Source organism: Saccoglossus kowalevskii, chromosome 12, assembly GCF_978046115.1.
Source record: "Saccoglossus kowalevskii chromosome 12, keSacKowa6.1, whole genome shotgun sequence".
NCBI classification, from domain to species: Eukaryota; Metazoa; Hemichordata; class Enteropneusta; family Harrimaniidae; genus Saccoglossus; species Saccoglossus kowalevskii.
In genome coordinates, this window is record NC_140652.1 from 7,879,634 (window position 1) to 7,895,093 (window position 15,460).

Here is a 15,460-nt window from a genome sequence, read left to right on the forward strand (position 1 = left end):
TTTAAATCAGCCAGAGTGCCAATCTTCGGACGTCATCAACTTCGTATCGGTCATTAGATATATAAAAATACAAATGTATGTAAATTGGCTTTCACGACTCGATTGACAATTTTAATTTTACTAATGAGTTAATCAAAACCACATTGTACAAAACATTGTATCGGTGTGGGTGCCGCAGTTTGGTTCGAGCGGAAAACTCAAGTCTCCGAGAATTTGCTGTAAAGGATTCTAGGTGGTATGATCATCGGAACGTGCAAGTGGACGGTGGTATTTAATGACCGGCAATAAGTGTTATCTAGTTTTAATAATAGCCACCACGTAGCATCGATGTGTTAACACAATTTTACGAACCGACAAAGGCGCAAATCATAGCTGACGAAGTCTATTTTTATAATATAAGTAATTTGCATATTTATATCAATGTACTACAAATAGAACTGGAAGAAACGAAATACTGGTCATTCGTGTGTCACTCTCCGGGTGTGAAGTTTCGGTATACTTGTGAACACTTGGTTGGAAGCGGGCCAGATGGCGGAAGGCTTTAATTTCACGGGTTTGGTGAAACCGTCTGATCTGGATGCCGACATGGACGATTTTGAAAGTTTCACTGAGTTATGGGTTAGCGCTCTTTCCGGGGCAGTGATGGGGAATGCCTCGAATAGTACCGGTAACGCAACAGTCGAAGAGTGGCACATGTCTCCCCGTATCAAAGCTTTGAAATTGGCACAGCGTACAACTGTCATAATAGTGGCCCTGTTTGTCATGATAGCCATGGGTTGCTCAATTACGTACGACGAAATCATGTCCCATCTGCGGCGACCGGTCGGCGTCTTCATCGGGTTCGTGTGTCAGTATGGTATGATGCCGCTAATCGCATTTGGTCTCGCTCATGCTTTCAAACTTGACTTCCAGTATGCCATTGGAGTGTTGGTGATGGCATGCTGCCCTGGTGGCAACATGTCGAACATGTTAACATACTGGCTGGATGGCGACCTCTCGCTCAGGTAACAAATCAACTGTCAGTTCAATTTCCCGACTTGTGAATAATACATATGTGTTCCATCAACTTTCAAAATCATCAAAATGTTTGTGGGCATATAATTAACTAACGCATGTTATAAACATTATATGTTCCGAGCTGTGGTTTAGGAATTCTCGAGGCAATCTAGATCTTTTTACGAGTCAATACAAAGGAAATGATGCACTTTAATCGATTAATCCGAGAATGAGTTCTTAAATTCAAATTATTAACTATCATCATGAATCAAGTTTGGCATTTATATTATATTTGACTGTGCGTAACCCGGGCAACGGCATACTGGGAAAGTTTCTCCAAATGAATTAATAAAATATGGGAATAACTTCAGCAAAATTTCCTTCCTTTGACCATAGACTACGATTTGATGAAATGTAAATTTTCAGTTTGGACTTTCTCGTTATTGAATCTGTAAAGGCGGAGTTTGTAATTTAGTCTACGATACCGTGAAATCTAGTCATCGCGTCCCAAGCGGCAGAGCAACGAACAAGAGAGTCAAGTGGTTATCATTGAATCCATGTCACTACAGTGAGATCATCGTACCATATCTTAACGCAAGTGTTATTTTTCTTTCAGTATTTGTATGACAACGTGTTCAACTGTGGTGGCGTTTGGCATGATGCCGTTGTCTCTCTTCATCTACAGCAAAGGATGGAGTGACCAGGAATTGGTCATTCCGTATTTGCAAATATTTCTCGCACTCGTTGGTATATTGGCTCCTGTCACTGTTGGTTTTTTCATCCGTTACAAGTCAGAGCACGTTGCAGCAGTACTCAGCAAAGTATGTAATTTTATTTGTCGGGCAAATGTGGGCGGCACCTCAATATCCGGGTATACCCGCTAATCCCCTCTTAGGTCGAGTACAATGCGTACACACGTACAGTGTGAATCATGGCAAATAATCAAATGCACCCACTAGGTGACACTTGTTACGTAACAACAGTACAGATGTAAACGCAAAGCCAAGATTTATTCTCATCGTTTTTTTTTTTTATTTCTGGAATTGTACCATCAGATTATTTACGCATGCGTAGTAAACGTATAACCAACGGATGATTCCTAAGGTCTCTAGACTGTTATGTGTTTCAGGATTTGCGCTAATCTGAGTGAAATATTAACTCATATTAAATGATTATTTTATATGTGAGAAATGCCCAGACATACTTCGGACTGAGATTGCTTGATTTAATTTTAGTTTACTTTTTGATGTTATGAATATTGGTTTTGAACATAGGAACATCCTCTGAAACAAAGAAAAAACACATTTCTCTATTCTGCCATTTGTGACGCATTTTAACAGTACGCAAAATTAAAAAAATAATAATAAAATTAAAATAAAATGAGCGAGGCGCACGATGACAAAAATCACAATCTACCCACGATCCAGAAACACAGAACTATTCACGTGATTTTCGTTGAATTAAGGATATACTAGTAGTGTAATTTTAACGATATGATCAGCAATGTTTGACCACAGTCCCTCTATCATAGAGGGATTGTGGTTTGACGTATTATTCAGGGAAAATTTGCATATTTCGGGTAAATGTGTATAGAAGTTCACATGTATTAAAGGGCGGTGGTCATCATGGTGACGTATAGAACGCGTGAAAAATACATTGTTTGAAATTCGAACACGCGCTGCGCGACGACCGCCGCGCTTTAAAAAACACAGCCATATCTTGTAATAAAATCTACCTTTTTTTAACTATTGCAGGTGTTTAACATCATCTCCTTGATCGGCGTAGCTCTCATCAACACATTCGAGTGCATTATGCGCCCAAATACGTTCACGGATCACCCGTCACTTTGGCTTATTGGGTGCATCCTTCCTGCCACTGCCTGTACGCTCAGCTACATACTAGCAATGTTAGCAAAGATGAGCAAAAGTCAGTGTCGTACAGTTGCCGTGGAGACCGGCGTACAGAACGTCGGATTGGCACTCACTCTCATGTTGCTGTCTTATCCCAACGACAGAGGGCGCACCACAGCGTTCCCGGCCATCTATATGGTGATTGAAGCCTCGTTTCTGTTTCTGATGGTGCCGGTGGGGATAATGATGTCGAAGCGCTCGAAAAAAGAAAAAGACGAAAAAAAAGACGATGAGGAAATGGCTCAGTTTACGAGAGACGAAGCGGGCGTACGCGTGAATGTAATAAATGGGGATACAACTGCGAAGACGACAGTGTCAAACGGCAAGCAGTACATAGATTTGTCAGATACTACGTCCGCAATTAGTGCTGATGTCAACGGATATAAAATGAAAAATGGTGACACCCCTTTGCGTGAAACCTGTGTTTAAATTAACGGTCTAATTTTGGCTACATTGAGACAGATGATTTCATTTCTTTGACATTTACAATATGTTTGTGTACAAAACACAGTTAAATCTATGATCACCGAACTACATTGGTGAACTATTCATCATAGCTTTATCAGCCAATCAGATGGCTAGATTAACCATAATATAATATGTAAAACTTCTGAAATGTGATAAAATAGTCGCCCAAATTAATTAGTCAAATGCATGCAGACGACTTTATAGTCTTTCCTCACATATTTACAACTTCCACTTTCACCAGCTTAAAACAAATTATCTGTCAAGTATAGCCAAAGTTTGTAACTGAAACTAACATGACGTGTTGAGTGCGCTGTGTGTCGTCAGAGACTAATAAAGCAGCAATAAATCGTACATCTGTAACTAGAACCACATTGTAAACGTTATACAAGGCTATAGATCTGTTATAACCACCTTAAAGCCAGGGAGTCGTCCATCAAATTAACATGCGGTCAACGGTCATAGCGTAACGTTGTTTACAAACAAGCGTTTGTATAGTCGCTTAGGTCTCAATTTCCGCGCGTGCGCAGGTAACGACCCCCACCGCTTCCAGAGACACTGAAATACACTAAAATTACAATCTTAAGAAACAGCCGTCCTTTTACAGAAGATATTATTGAACAAAGAGTCCATTCTTGAAACAACCAGGCCCTAGTACCGTCACTAATTTAAGCTTATATATTTCACTGAAATAAAATATTAAACACCTCGTGACTTTCACATTTGCCCACCAGACGGTCGGGTCACGTGCTGCGTGACGTTATATTTGCATAAACATCTTAATATACAATTGTTTTATAAAAGCAGTAAATTTTGCGCCTAGCGCGAATATTACAGTATCGTGCCATTGTAAATGATTTGTATATAGAGTATGGTAGTGTTGGTGTCAGTTGCGTTCATTATTATTATCGACATGAGAAAAACTGTAAACACTTTGTATATATAACATCTTTTACTGAAATATGTGAGCAACAATGTATTTGCACGTTATATTAAAAGAAATGACGTCCTTACAAAGTAGTGTAGTGTGGTGGTCCGATGTAGTGGTGGTGGTGCGATGTGGTGGTGGTGGTGCGATGTGGTGGTGGTCCGATGTAGTGGTGGTGATGCGATGTGGTGGTCGATGTTAGTGCGGTGTGTAGTACGGCGGAGGTATATTGATGTGCCGTGCTGTGTGATGGTGATGAAATTTGGTGCGATATATTCTGATGGTGGTGCGGCGGTAGTATAGTGTGGTATGGTGATGTGAAGTGGTGCGATATTATGACATGATTTTTCAATGCGTCTTGAACATATGTACAGAGGTATACTTCCTTTGAACCACCAATCGACCAAGGTTGGGTTCAAGTAAAAAAAAAAGGGTTTCGTACTCTCATTTCATTAGACACTTTAATTTTTATCAACGAGACTTTTACCCTCATTGTATTTATTCTTGTTTTTATTCCGTGCTTTTTGGTCACCCATTTCGGTTATTTTATGTAAAACTGTACGTTTTTATTTTTAATATTTTCATTTTTTTGTTGCTACCACAGGGTGTACCTGTTTCCATACGGATTTCCTGATTATTATTTACAATTGCCATTTTCTTTGATTTATTTGACTTTTGTTTATGCCGATTCACTTTTCAGAATTAGCATTTTTATCACTATAATTATCGTTATTTTTACTATATATAATCTTGTAAAGAAATTACCAGAATTTTATCTTCAGCATTAATTGAATTAATAATGTGGCTTGTGTTACTGTTAGATTATCGCCATTTACCAATTCTCTGGGTGGTTTCTCAGTTCAAACCATTAAAGTAGCTTTACCAGCTTTCATTTCCAGGGTACCCATTTTACGTGAAAGTGGACTGAGCATGTGGGCATTTTTTTTGTTCACAAGTTTTACATTTTTTTCTAGGAATGAAACATTCCAATTCATTAAATATTGTATTATCGTTCATATTAAGCGGAAAATATACCTCAGACGCGAATAGCAGTCGAGATGTCGCTGAGAGAATCTCCTCATTATCGCGTCCACTACCCAGACCGATGTATTTATTTTCTCAGTATTTATTCACTGTTATAATGATACACCACTACTTTCGGCTTTCATACGTACCAGTACAGCCAGATCTGACGGCCTTTGGCGCAATGTATGGCTACGCTGTGTGGCGTGGATCGACGTGGACGGGTTTCACGCTCCCTGCACGTCATAAGCTCGGTTATTAGACATGCTTTTTGTTGGGTGCCCGGTGGCCGAGTGGAAGACATGCCGTGACGTGAAGCTAGGCGATTAGTCACGCACACAGTATACTAGTATGTCTATTTGACGTAGTATTCACCATGCCGTTTATTCGGTGTTATTTACTCGCTTTACTTTCCATGTAAGCAGCTACAGCATGTATTTAGAACAATGTATGAGATGGCGAGAGAGAGAATGGAACACTCGGTTTCAGCGACAGAAACAAGTCTCGTGATGCTCTCGGCGAGATTAGGGTGGACATTTGCCTCTAAGGTATACAAATAAGCTAATAGTAGGCCGTCGCACTGTGACGTCATTCATGCCAACCAGCAACCGTCATTCGTGCCAACCGTGTTAGCAAATGCCGATCGTTGATCAACACAGATACGCGATGACATTACCATAAGTTGTTTTATTAACAAAAATACATCCATATATATTTATTAACAACAGCGGCGAACAACGCCGTTATTTTATCTTTGAGTGCGAACGACCGGTTTTTGCCAACTAGTCACTACGCACGCGCGCACGCGTGCACAGTAACTAGTTGCGCGCGCACGATTGCACAGTGACTATTTGCGACGGTCTATATATATCACCAGAGGTACATTACTTGGGGTTTGCAACTCGCATAGTACTGTATGGTGACATCATGTCAAGATCCCATTCAAGTCTCTTCTCGTAGATAGCGAGACTGAGGCTACGACCTTCTGACATGACACATATCAATGTTCAAGGTTTGTAATGAAAAAATAAAACTTTTCTTGCCACTATCATAGTGAAAAATGTAATACATCGAAAATGTACAGAAAATATAGTTCTCGTAATCCGTCATATCGTGGGCAGCTATTTTGATCCACCTGGACATCCCAGTATCCTAGTTACCTCGGGCATGCGCATTCGCATTTTTCTGAGTTGGAACGCTTATGCGAGAGCGAGATTGTGGTGGAATCTTGGTATCATGTCACCGTTGTTGCAAACCCCAAGTAATGTACCTCTGATATCACTTATATTTATGTTATTCAAGTGAACAATGACTGTCAGAGTGAACATAGAAAGCACACAAACAACGTGCCACTCCAACCACGTTGTATTGCAATACATTGCATTGTAATAGTTACTCGTAGACCACGAATGTAACTTAATAATTCAAATAATACAATACATCTGCTAAAATTTATTGTAAGATCATGGGGTTTTTATTCACATGTTGTTGTTGCTTGCTGGCTCTGAAATAAAATGAATCAAACAATGTGTGTGTTATTTGTTGGTAGCTGCTGGGGAAAGTTTTGTTGCACTAATACTTGGTGTTTAAACACGAATGTTTGTTGTTTGTAATTGTTGATATGTGACCGTAATTGTTGGCATTATTATGAAAACAGCAACAAGAAAGTTATAATCAGAGATGTGACCATTGGGAGCTGATCAACCAATTTGTACCACAAACGCTTGGTACGTTTCTGGAATGAAAAAAAAAGGGTCTAAAGGGTGATATGTTTAGACAGTATATCAGTCATCACCGTCACTAAAAACAACACAACCTTGAAATCTAAATACTGCAAAGATGAAACGATTTTCAATGTTTATTCCATAATGCTTTCCACAACTCAATGCATGGTATTATCAATCGATTTAAACTACTTTTAATTACTGTAAAACATGTCTTTTTACGCGAGCATGTCTTTTTTGCGAATTTAGCGAGAGAACTGATTCGCTAATTCAAGATGTCGCTAATGACTTTATTGTCAATTCAAAATGGCCACCAAACAAAGAATTCAACAATGACAAGAGAGATTCGCTAAATCAACATTTCGCTATTACGTCGTTTTACCACAATTCGCTAAAATTGCATGCCGCTTTGTCAACATGTTTCATTTTCAGTAAACTCAGCGGCTAAAATCCTGCAGAAAATGGAACTCCGGTGCAAATCTACAGACATGCGCAGATGCCAAAACATCGTATGTGCGTAATTACAGAGAATGTCAAGAAACAACAAATTACATGCATATTAGCGTTGGTGAAGAGAAAGGGAAAACAAAAGATTCAATTCTGGAAAGAATATTTTTATTGTATTGTACATAATTTATTGTCACTGTATGGAGTACAGTACAGTTTGTAATGTATATTTTGATTCACGAGTAAATTTACAGAACAAAACAGACCAGCTCAAAAAATTAAAATAATTAAAAGCCCCAAAAGTCATAATAATAAGAGAAGAAATCTACTAATTACTTTTTTGAGTCAACAGAAAAACACATAGGTAGAAGCATGGCACTACACATACAGTACAAAATATGGAGAGAAATGTCAAAATCAGCGTCTATTGCCAAGCGTGTACTATATATATACATGGAACGTACTCCATTAGTACCTTCCATGGTATATATTAGAAGTATTCAGGCTGCACCAAGTACGGGCTAAGATTAAAATTAATCCGATATGTTTTTATATCGGCTAGACCCGGTTGCGTTCACGCACGGAGGGAAGGGCAACTGTTTACAGGTTAAGAAACACACTGACGTATTAAAAATGTACGAATCACCAGATCCTACGTTTTGGTGATAGGTCATAAAATAATAACAATACAAGTACATAAAGTGCACAGAGTAACAGCGATGTCATCGTCTGGCCATTTTTCTCGAGAACAATGTGTCTTTTTAAATTCACGATGAGTCAGGCCTCAATATTGTTTGGTTGTCTGAGGTCAGGCTGATTGATAGGAGCACAACCATAGTGAATAGTAAATGCGTATGTCCCTCTCCCCTCAAAAGCGTGTATGTTTGCGGGAACAACGTAAATGATCGAGTTAATCCACCCCCACAAAATTGAAATGTGGGCTAAATCATGACCATTATGATGAAAAAATCTCATTTTCGCACCTCCAACTCTCTAAGACGCTGTGGCAGTTCGTTCCGTTCCGTACTATGTTTTAGGTTTGTATGCTGAAGAGGTTATTACAATGGTGCCTTGATGAAGCTTACAGCTGAATGGTGGATGATTAAATCCAGGTACTTTTTTACGGTGCCCACGTAATCATGAGAAAGGGGGTCCATTAGTAATTCATACTTGTGTATGCTCGAGTGTTTTTGTCAATCTAAGAATATATGCTACTGTAACAAAACCCAGATTAAAATATATGAATACCAAACTATTTTTCGCACGAGACAGAAGACAACCCTTCGGGTAAATGGCGATTTTCTGGTTATGTACTATTGGTTTCCATGGTAACAAAATCTTATCATAGCACATTTTGTTACTTGTCACGAATTCTTGAGAAATTCTAATAAATACTTTTTATCTTTTATTAAATAATGCTTTAAATGATTGAAAATATCTAGAATTTATTCATTTTGCAAGAAATGTGCGAATCGCCTGCCTTTTTCGAGAAAAAGATGGTTGTATGCCAGTGAAAGGCGACCATATTGTCAGTTTATGAAGCTTTAATAATTAGTTTCTATGGTTTTTATTTTTCTTCAAAGTTTTGTTCGATCGATTTTATTCAGAATACGGCGCTACACTAAGCAACGGAATACTGTTTCTTATTTAGTACTATAGATATGTAGTTTCATGCATGACCGTATATCATAATTCAATGGAATTGTCATGTGATTTATGATCAACTTTCTTAAATAATATGAGCAGGCGTCTGATTTTACTCGTCAAGTTCATGTACTAGGCGATAATCTCGTTAATTTATTTTTCAAAAATAAAACCTTTCCAAGCGTCCACTGTGTTTTGTGACGTCATTTGACACACAAATGTTCGATTAACGCGCCATTATAATATTATATTCAAAACATTTCTGTAAAAGTTTTACCCACATTTACAAAGACACTTTTTTATTACGATATTATTTTGCACCGGTCATAAATAAATCCTGGGACATGGATATCGAAGTTAATTACTTTTTTCTTATCTTCATAAGCACCACGAATTGGGTAATGAGTGACAAACTTTTAAACTGGGACAACCTCGGATACCAGAATGAAAAACAAACAAATACTTGTACTACTGAATATTTTCAATGTAAACTCGAAAGTTGAGTATAATTTGCGCGTTGATGCAACGATTCATTGTAATACTAGAACATAGCCAGATTTTGTACAGGTTATTTGTTTTGTTCGTAATACAGTGGAGCTACTCATCTGGCAATGGATTTAGCGGAAAAATCACTGATCGAAATATTATACCGCTGTGATTTTGAATCTCGCCAATTAACAGTTAATAAATTGTTTTATTTAGTGTGAAGGTGTACAATGCTGTTTATAGTCTATTTCGACGTAGGTGATAATGTCGATGATCGTTTCAATTGTATATGACTGTCAAGGTTGTACACTACCGGCTTAAAGTTTTGACAAATTGACAGTCAAGGAGAAAGTGACCTAACAAGTCATGTGTTGTTTATGTTATTATGCTAATTTCTTGTTCAAAGAACGAGGTATTAATTATTAAACAATTGTTTGCTTAGATGTTTCACAGTGTCGTAAAGAAGATGTCCCCCATAATTTTCTCTGCTCTTTCTATATCCACCGTCACGGTCAGAACGCAAATTTCCACCAATGTAATCAAAGCCTTTTCATGCGTGGAAGACACGCTCGCTTTACAGCTCATGTGACGGAAACTACTCCATAATTGTGACATATGAATTTCTGGGCGCGATTACATTGACTGCGTTCAACCTACCAGCAGGAGAGGCGACAACGGACGACAGCTACCTTTCGCCGGTGTATCTCACATAACTTAAGATCTTCTAACAAGTGATTCTCACGTCGATTCTATTGTCCGTGATGATATCTGGGTTGTTGGTTGCGTTATTATTGTCAATATATTATTAAAACATCTGGCTATTTTGTCAATATTGGTTACTTCTCGGGGAGCAAAAAAAATATTATCAAAAGATATTACAAAATATTTGTACCCCTTCTGTATGAAGGGTAGGTACAAAATGAACCGTTCTCCTTGCCAATAGCTTTCACCACCTAAACCGGGCGCACTGGGCCGGGGTGAAACGGGAATGTATTGCCCTGGGGTGAGGGCACACTTCCTATACGTTTCGAGGCCGGACAATACTGGGCAATACTAGGTATATGATAAATGTGTATACGGGGCATTGGCAATATACACTGGTGTTTATCGTGTTTATCGTGTAAATATTATTGTTTATGATGGTCATTGATAAACGAGACATTACATTATGTAAATAGGTGGCGAAGGCAATTGGCAAGAAAAACAGGAGGGGGAAGATAAAAGACAAACCATAGAGGGTCTATGGACAAACTAAGTAAATTTTTAATATTTTGTTTTAATAACACATTTTTCCTACTACCCGTGGTTACCGTCTTTGTGCGGATTTGGTTTGGCCCAAGCATTCAACATAGCAGCCTTGTTTTGTTCGTAATATCAAAGAATATAGTCTTTGGTAATATGGAGTTACTTGACTCGCAATAGATTTAGTGGAAAATCCCTAAGCGAAATAATGCACCACTTTGACCACCTCGTCAATCAATTGTTTTTTCGAATGTAAGGGTGCCTTATGTTGTTTATATTCTATTATGACGTAGGTGATAATGTCGATGACCGTGTCAATTGTATGTGTCAAGGTTGTACACTACCAGCTAAAATTTTTGATAAATTGACAGTCAAGGAGAAAGTGACATAACAAATCACATGCGGGCTGTTATTTATGTTATTATGTTAATTTCTTGTTCAAATGAAGAGGTATTAATTATTAAACAATTGTTTGTTTGAATCCACAGAGTCGTAGAGAAGATTTAGTTTCTTTGTTCTTTCTAAATCCACTCAGAACGCCAGATTCTACTAACGTATTCACAGCGTTTTCAGGCATGGAAGGTAATATTTCCAGCTCATGTGACCGAAACTTCTCCACAATTTTGACGTATGAACTTATGGACGCGATGACAAGGAGTGCGTCAAATCTACCAACAGGAGACGCGACAGACGACAGCTAACCTTCGCCGGTGTATTTCAACAACTTAAAGCGATAATTAAATATAATTACATATAGACAACCGAATCTCGTCAGCATATTGTTTTAAGGAAAAATTGCATTGAACACAAGTGACTTCCCGTTTGCACAATGCGATGTGAAAAATAATGGTCGAGTAGTCGCCATTGTTGAAATCGGACACAAAATGAGAATCGTGGAAAATGATGACACAACGCACACTATTACGGGAAGTGACACATAACATCATTATTGAGAGACCATTGGCTTTATTTCGCCCTTAACTCCCGGAAAGTAGTCCTCTTCAGTTGCACTGTAATCTCTGAGGTTTGCTTGGCAAAACTGGATCTCAAAAGATGGCGCCCTCGGAAGACCTGCGTTGGCATATAGAGTATAGTCTATGCTTTCATGTCGACATGTCAGCAATGACTTTTACGAATTAGCACACATAATGTTTTATTAAAAATAAAAATGGGAGAAAAAGATCAGTTGTTACTGCTATTGCAGCTTTAAGGGGTTCAACGAGTGGTTATCAATTCTGTAAGAAGTAATGTCGCGATTATAGTAAAATATTTTTGAAAGAAATTAAAAAAAAACTCAATACACAATAGGTTTGAATTTGCCGAAAAGTTAATTCATGTTTACGATTTTTCGACTTTGATTGTCGTAGTCATATAAAGTCAGTGTGACGTATGTAAAAAGAGGTTATGTCAGTGCCCCTATTCTTTCGCCACTACTAACTACCCACAGCGTTTAAAATACTTTGTTTATTTAAAAACGAAATTTGCCGGTGATACCTTCCAATCTCCTAAAAAAATACTGAATTAAAGCTTGGTAACGTTGATCTGCGCAACAGTCAAAGTTGCCATCTTGTTTACTATATTAAGATACCTATATGTCGCGCATGCGTGGCACGTCGACCACCAGCATTTAATACTTTAATTGTCTGATACTAGTAATTAATAATGATCCATAACCGGTAATTCTCGGCCTCTCACAAATAAACCATATCTGTTGTTTGTATATATCTGACATTAAAGTGGTTCCTGGACACCATCACATGCAGTAAGTTATATATATATAATGAAGTTTACATAATTAACATATGTATAGTTTGATGTAAAAGTGATCATACGAGTAACACTTTTTATCTTGAAACTGATAAGCAAACTTGGGGTAGTTTTTTTTTCTGTTGCTGTTCGATGAGAATGGGCATCGAGACTAATATGTTTTGGATTTTTAAAGTAAAAGGGTCATGCATGAGGATTATTTCAATGTTGATGCGTTGTTTGTTGATGTATTTTAATACGTCCGAGTTGACGGCCTCGCTGGAATCAGACAGGAACTGTTCAATTGAGTTTATCGTGGCAGCTAATCTCAACAGTGAATCAACATTATGTGTCCGTTTAAATATATAAGTTATTCGGCACAACCACATTATACTAAATCAGCCGTTGAGGGCCCAAGTCGTGACGTTGATTTGTGCTCAGAAGCACAATATCACGCGTGCAAATTTACGTTACACCCCAAAACGGTATGCGCGCATGTGAAACACCGTATTTTCGACTTCCGGGAAAGTCGTCTATGTTGGGTTTGGAGCACCGTCTAGGTTCACACACTGCTGAGATATCTGTATCGAAAACACCATAAATTGTCAATGTTATAAATGTCTGTGGCACCAATGACACTCAACAAACTGTTGTTACGTCCATGGATCACCGTATTCTTTATTTTTGCGCGCGATGTGATTGTGTCGCGATTATTATATGTACATCGCTTAGATGTGAATACTGTGAAAACAGACTTGACACTTCGCGTGACAATTACTACATATAACGACACTGTCATTAATATATACAAATAAAATAAAATCGATATAACAAAATATACTTCGTCCTTACTGTCAATTTCTTTCATTTAGTGTATTATAGGATCGTCGTAAAAGTCAGACTTACTGGTAGTACATGTTAATTATTTACGTGTCTACTTTGATTTGACGTATTATTTACCATGCCGTTTAGTCGGCGCATGGAAGGTGTTCGGTGTTATTTGCATACTTTACTTTCTATGTCTACAGCAACTATGAGTTTACAATTGTTTCTCAGTATTTATTCACTGTTATGATACACCACTACATTCGGCTTTCACCATACCCGTACAGCCAGATCTGACGGCCTTTGCCGCAAAGTATGGCTACGCTGTGTTGCGTAGATCGACGTGGACGGGTTTCATGCTCCCTGTACGTAATAAGCTCGGTTATTATTATTAAAGTTTTTTTTTTCTTTTGTCTATCTTTAAAGTTAGTGATTGGATTAACGGCTCTAAATCTCGTGATAATATGGCTGCCTTTAGTTCCACTCAAACGATTTATATATCGCCAATGCTATAAAAAATAAATGTTTTATAAGAACACACCAGTGAGACATGACCTTCCTCACTTTTTGTCTACGTTCTCCTGCCATGACGTCAAGGCGTGAATTGTTAGTTAATACACACGAAACACAAACAATTTTCTTTATTGAAGAAAAACAAACTGCAAAAATCAAAGTGCTGGAAAATAATGAACCATATGAATGATTATAAACAGTTTTAATAATATATATATAAATCTCGAAGATACAATATTTAGTAATATGCCATTATAAACAGATTTCTGGTAAATAATATAAAAGTATTCTCTGATATTGAGTCGTGCTATGACGTGCCGTGGGCTGGACAGTTCTGTCTGTAGTAGCGTGCGTGAGTTTGAGACTTGATATTTAGTCTGTAATGAAAAGAAGAAAAATTGTCACATTCAACGTGGCTCCGTTTCCGGTGATGGACTGGTCATCGAACATGATGGCACAGGGACACAGTATTCGAAACAACTACTTCAAGTGATTTAATAAAGTGTTTACATTTAATCATCATTGTTACAGTGGTTACAATACATGAAACATTACTTAATTACAGCTTGAGGATATGTTAATAATGTGGTACGTTGAATGAACTAGTAAATACAAGTACACTGATAATATCTAAACATTTGTTTGGTAGTTGGAGTGACACCCATTTTCAAGCTGTTCTGAGGTCGATTTTTCTTTGCGATGCGCATTTCTGGAAGTTGTCTCCAGAATATCCCAAACATGTGCATTTTGTTAACGTATAAACGTCAAGAAAGGATAGGAAAGTAAGAAATACAACAAAAGGAATCAGAATGTTTGCTGTACTAACTTGAATTAAAGATAACAAAAAAGAACCCTTCTCATAATGCAATAATCAACAATAATAGATCAGATCCCCAGTAGCTGGTATTGCGGGTTGGTATTATGCAAATAACACAAGGATTGTCACGACAATATACCTGTTCAGTTCTGTGATGTTTATTACAACGTTTCGCCCTAGAAATAGGGCTTCTTCAAGAAAACTGTTGTAAAACAAATAGATACAGTGTGTAAATGATTGTGATTGAAATGGTCCAGTGAAAATAACATGATTACAAGTACAATGTATTTACAAAAATAATAATAACACTCCAAAGACTTACCTCTGTTGGGATGCCGTGAGATGTAAATTGGCATAACCCATACAGAGGGTGGAAACCTATTTATAGGTGTAATAGCTAGGTGGCGCTGTTAGATAAATGCGCCCTCACTGGCGGATGTTAATGCCCAGTGGTGTGTGTGTAATCAATTTATCTATCCATTTAGACTCAAGTTTTTTTCTAAGGTGGTCGTCTGTTTTGTTAATTTTTATTATGCCAATAAATGAAATATCGTCTATGTCGTGGTTGGTTTTATTAAAGTGCATGCTACTGGTGTGTCTTGGTTGTGTCTCACTGTCCATAGGTGGTTATTAAATCTGGTTCTGAGCTCCGTCTTTGTTTCGCCAACGTATTGTTTTTGACATCGTTTGCACG

At 37.8% G+C, this 15,460-nt stretch overlaps 1 protein-coding gene across 1 annotated transcript; it reads left to right on the plus strand.

The window, feature by feature from the left end:
- Positions 1–470: 470 nt before the first annotated feature.
- On the plus strand, positions 471–3,736 carry LOC100368722 (ileal sodium/bile acid cotransporter-like). The gene is made up of 3 exons (XM_002733664.4): positions 471–1,004; positions 1,613–1,817; positions 2,751–3,736. Exons 1-3 carry the CDS (start codon positions 529–531, stop codon positions 3,333–3,335), a joined length of 1,266 nt encoding a protein of 421 aa, XP_002733710.2. The 5' UTR covers positions 471–528; the 3' UTR covers positions 3,336–3,736.
- The last annotated feature ends 11,724 nt before the right edge of the window (positions 3,737–15,460 follow it).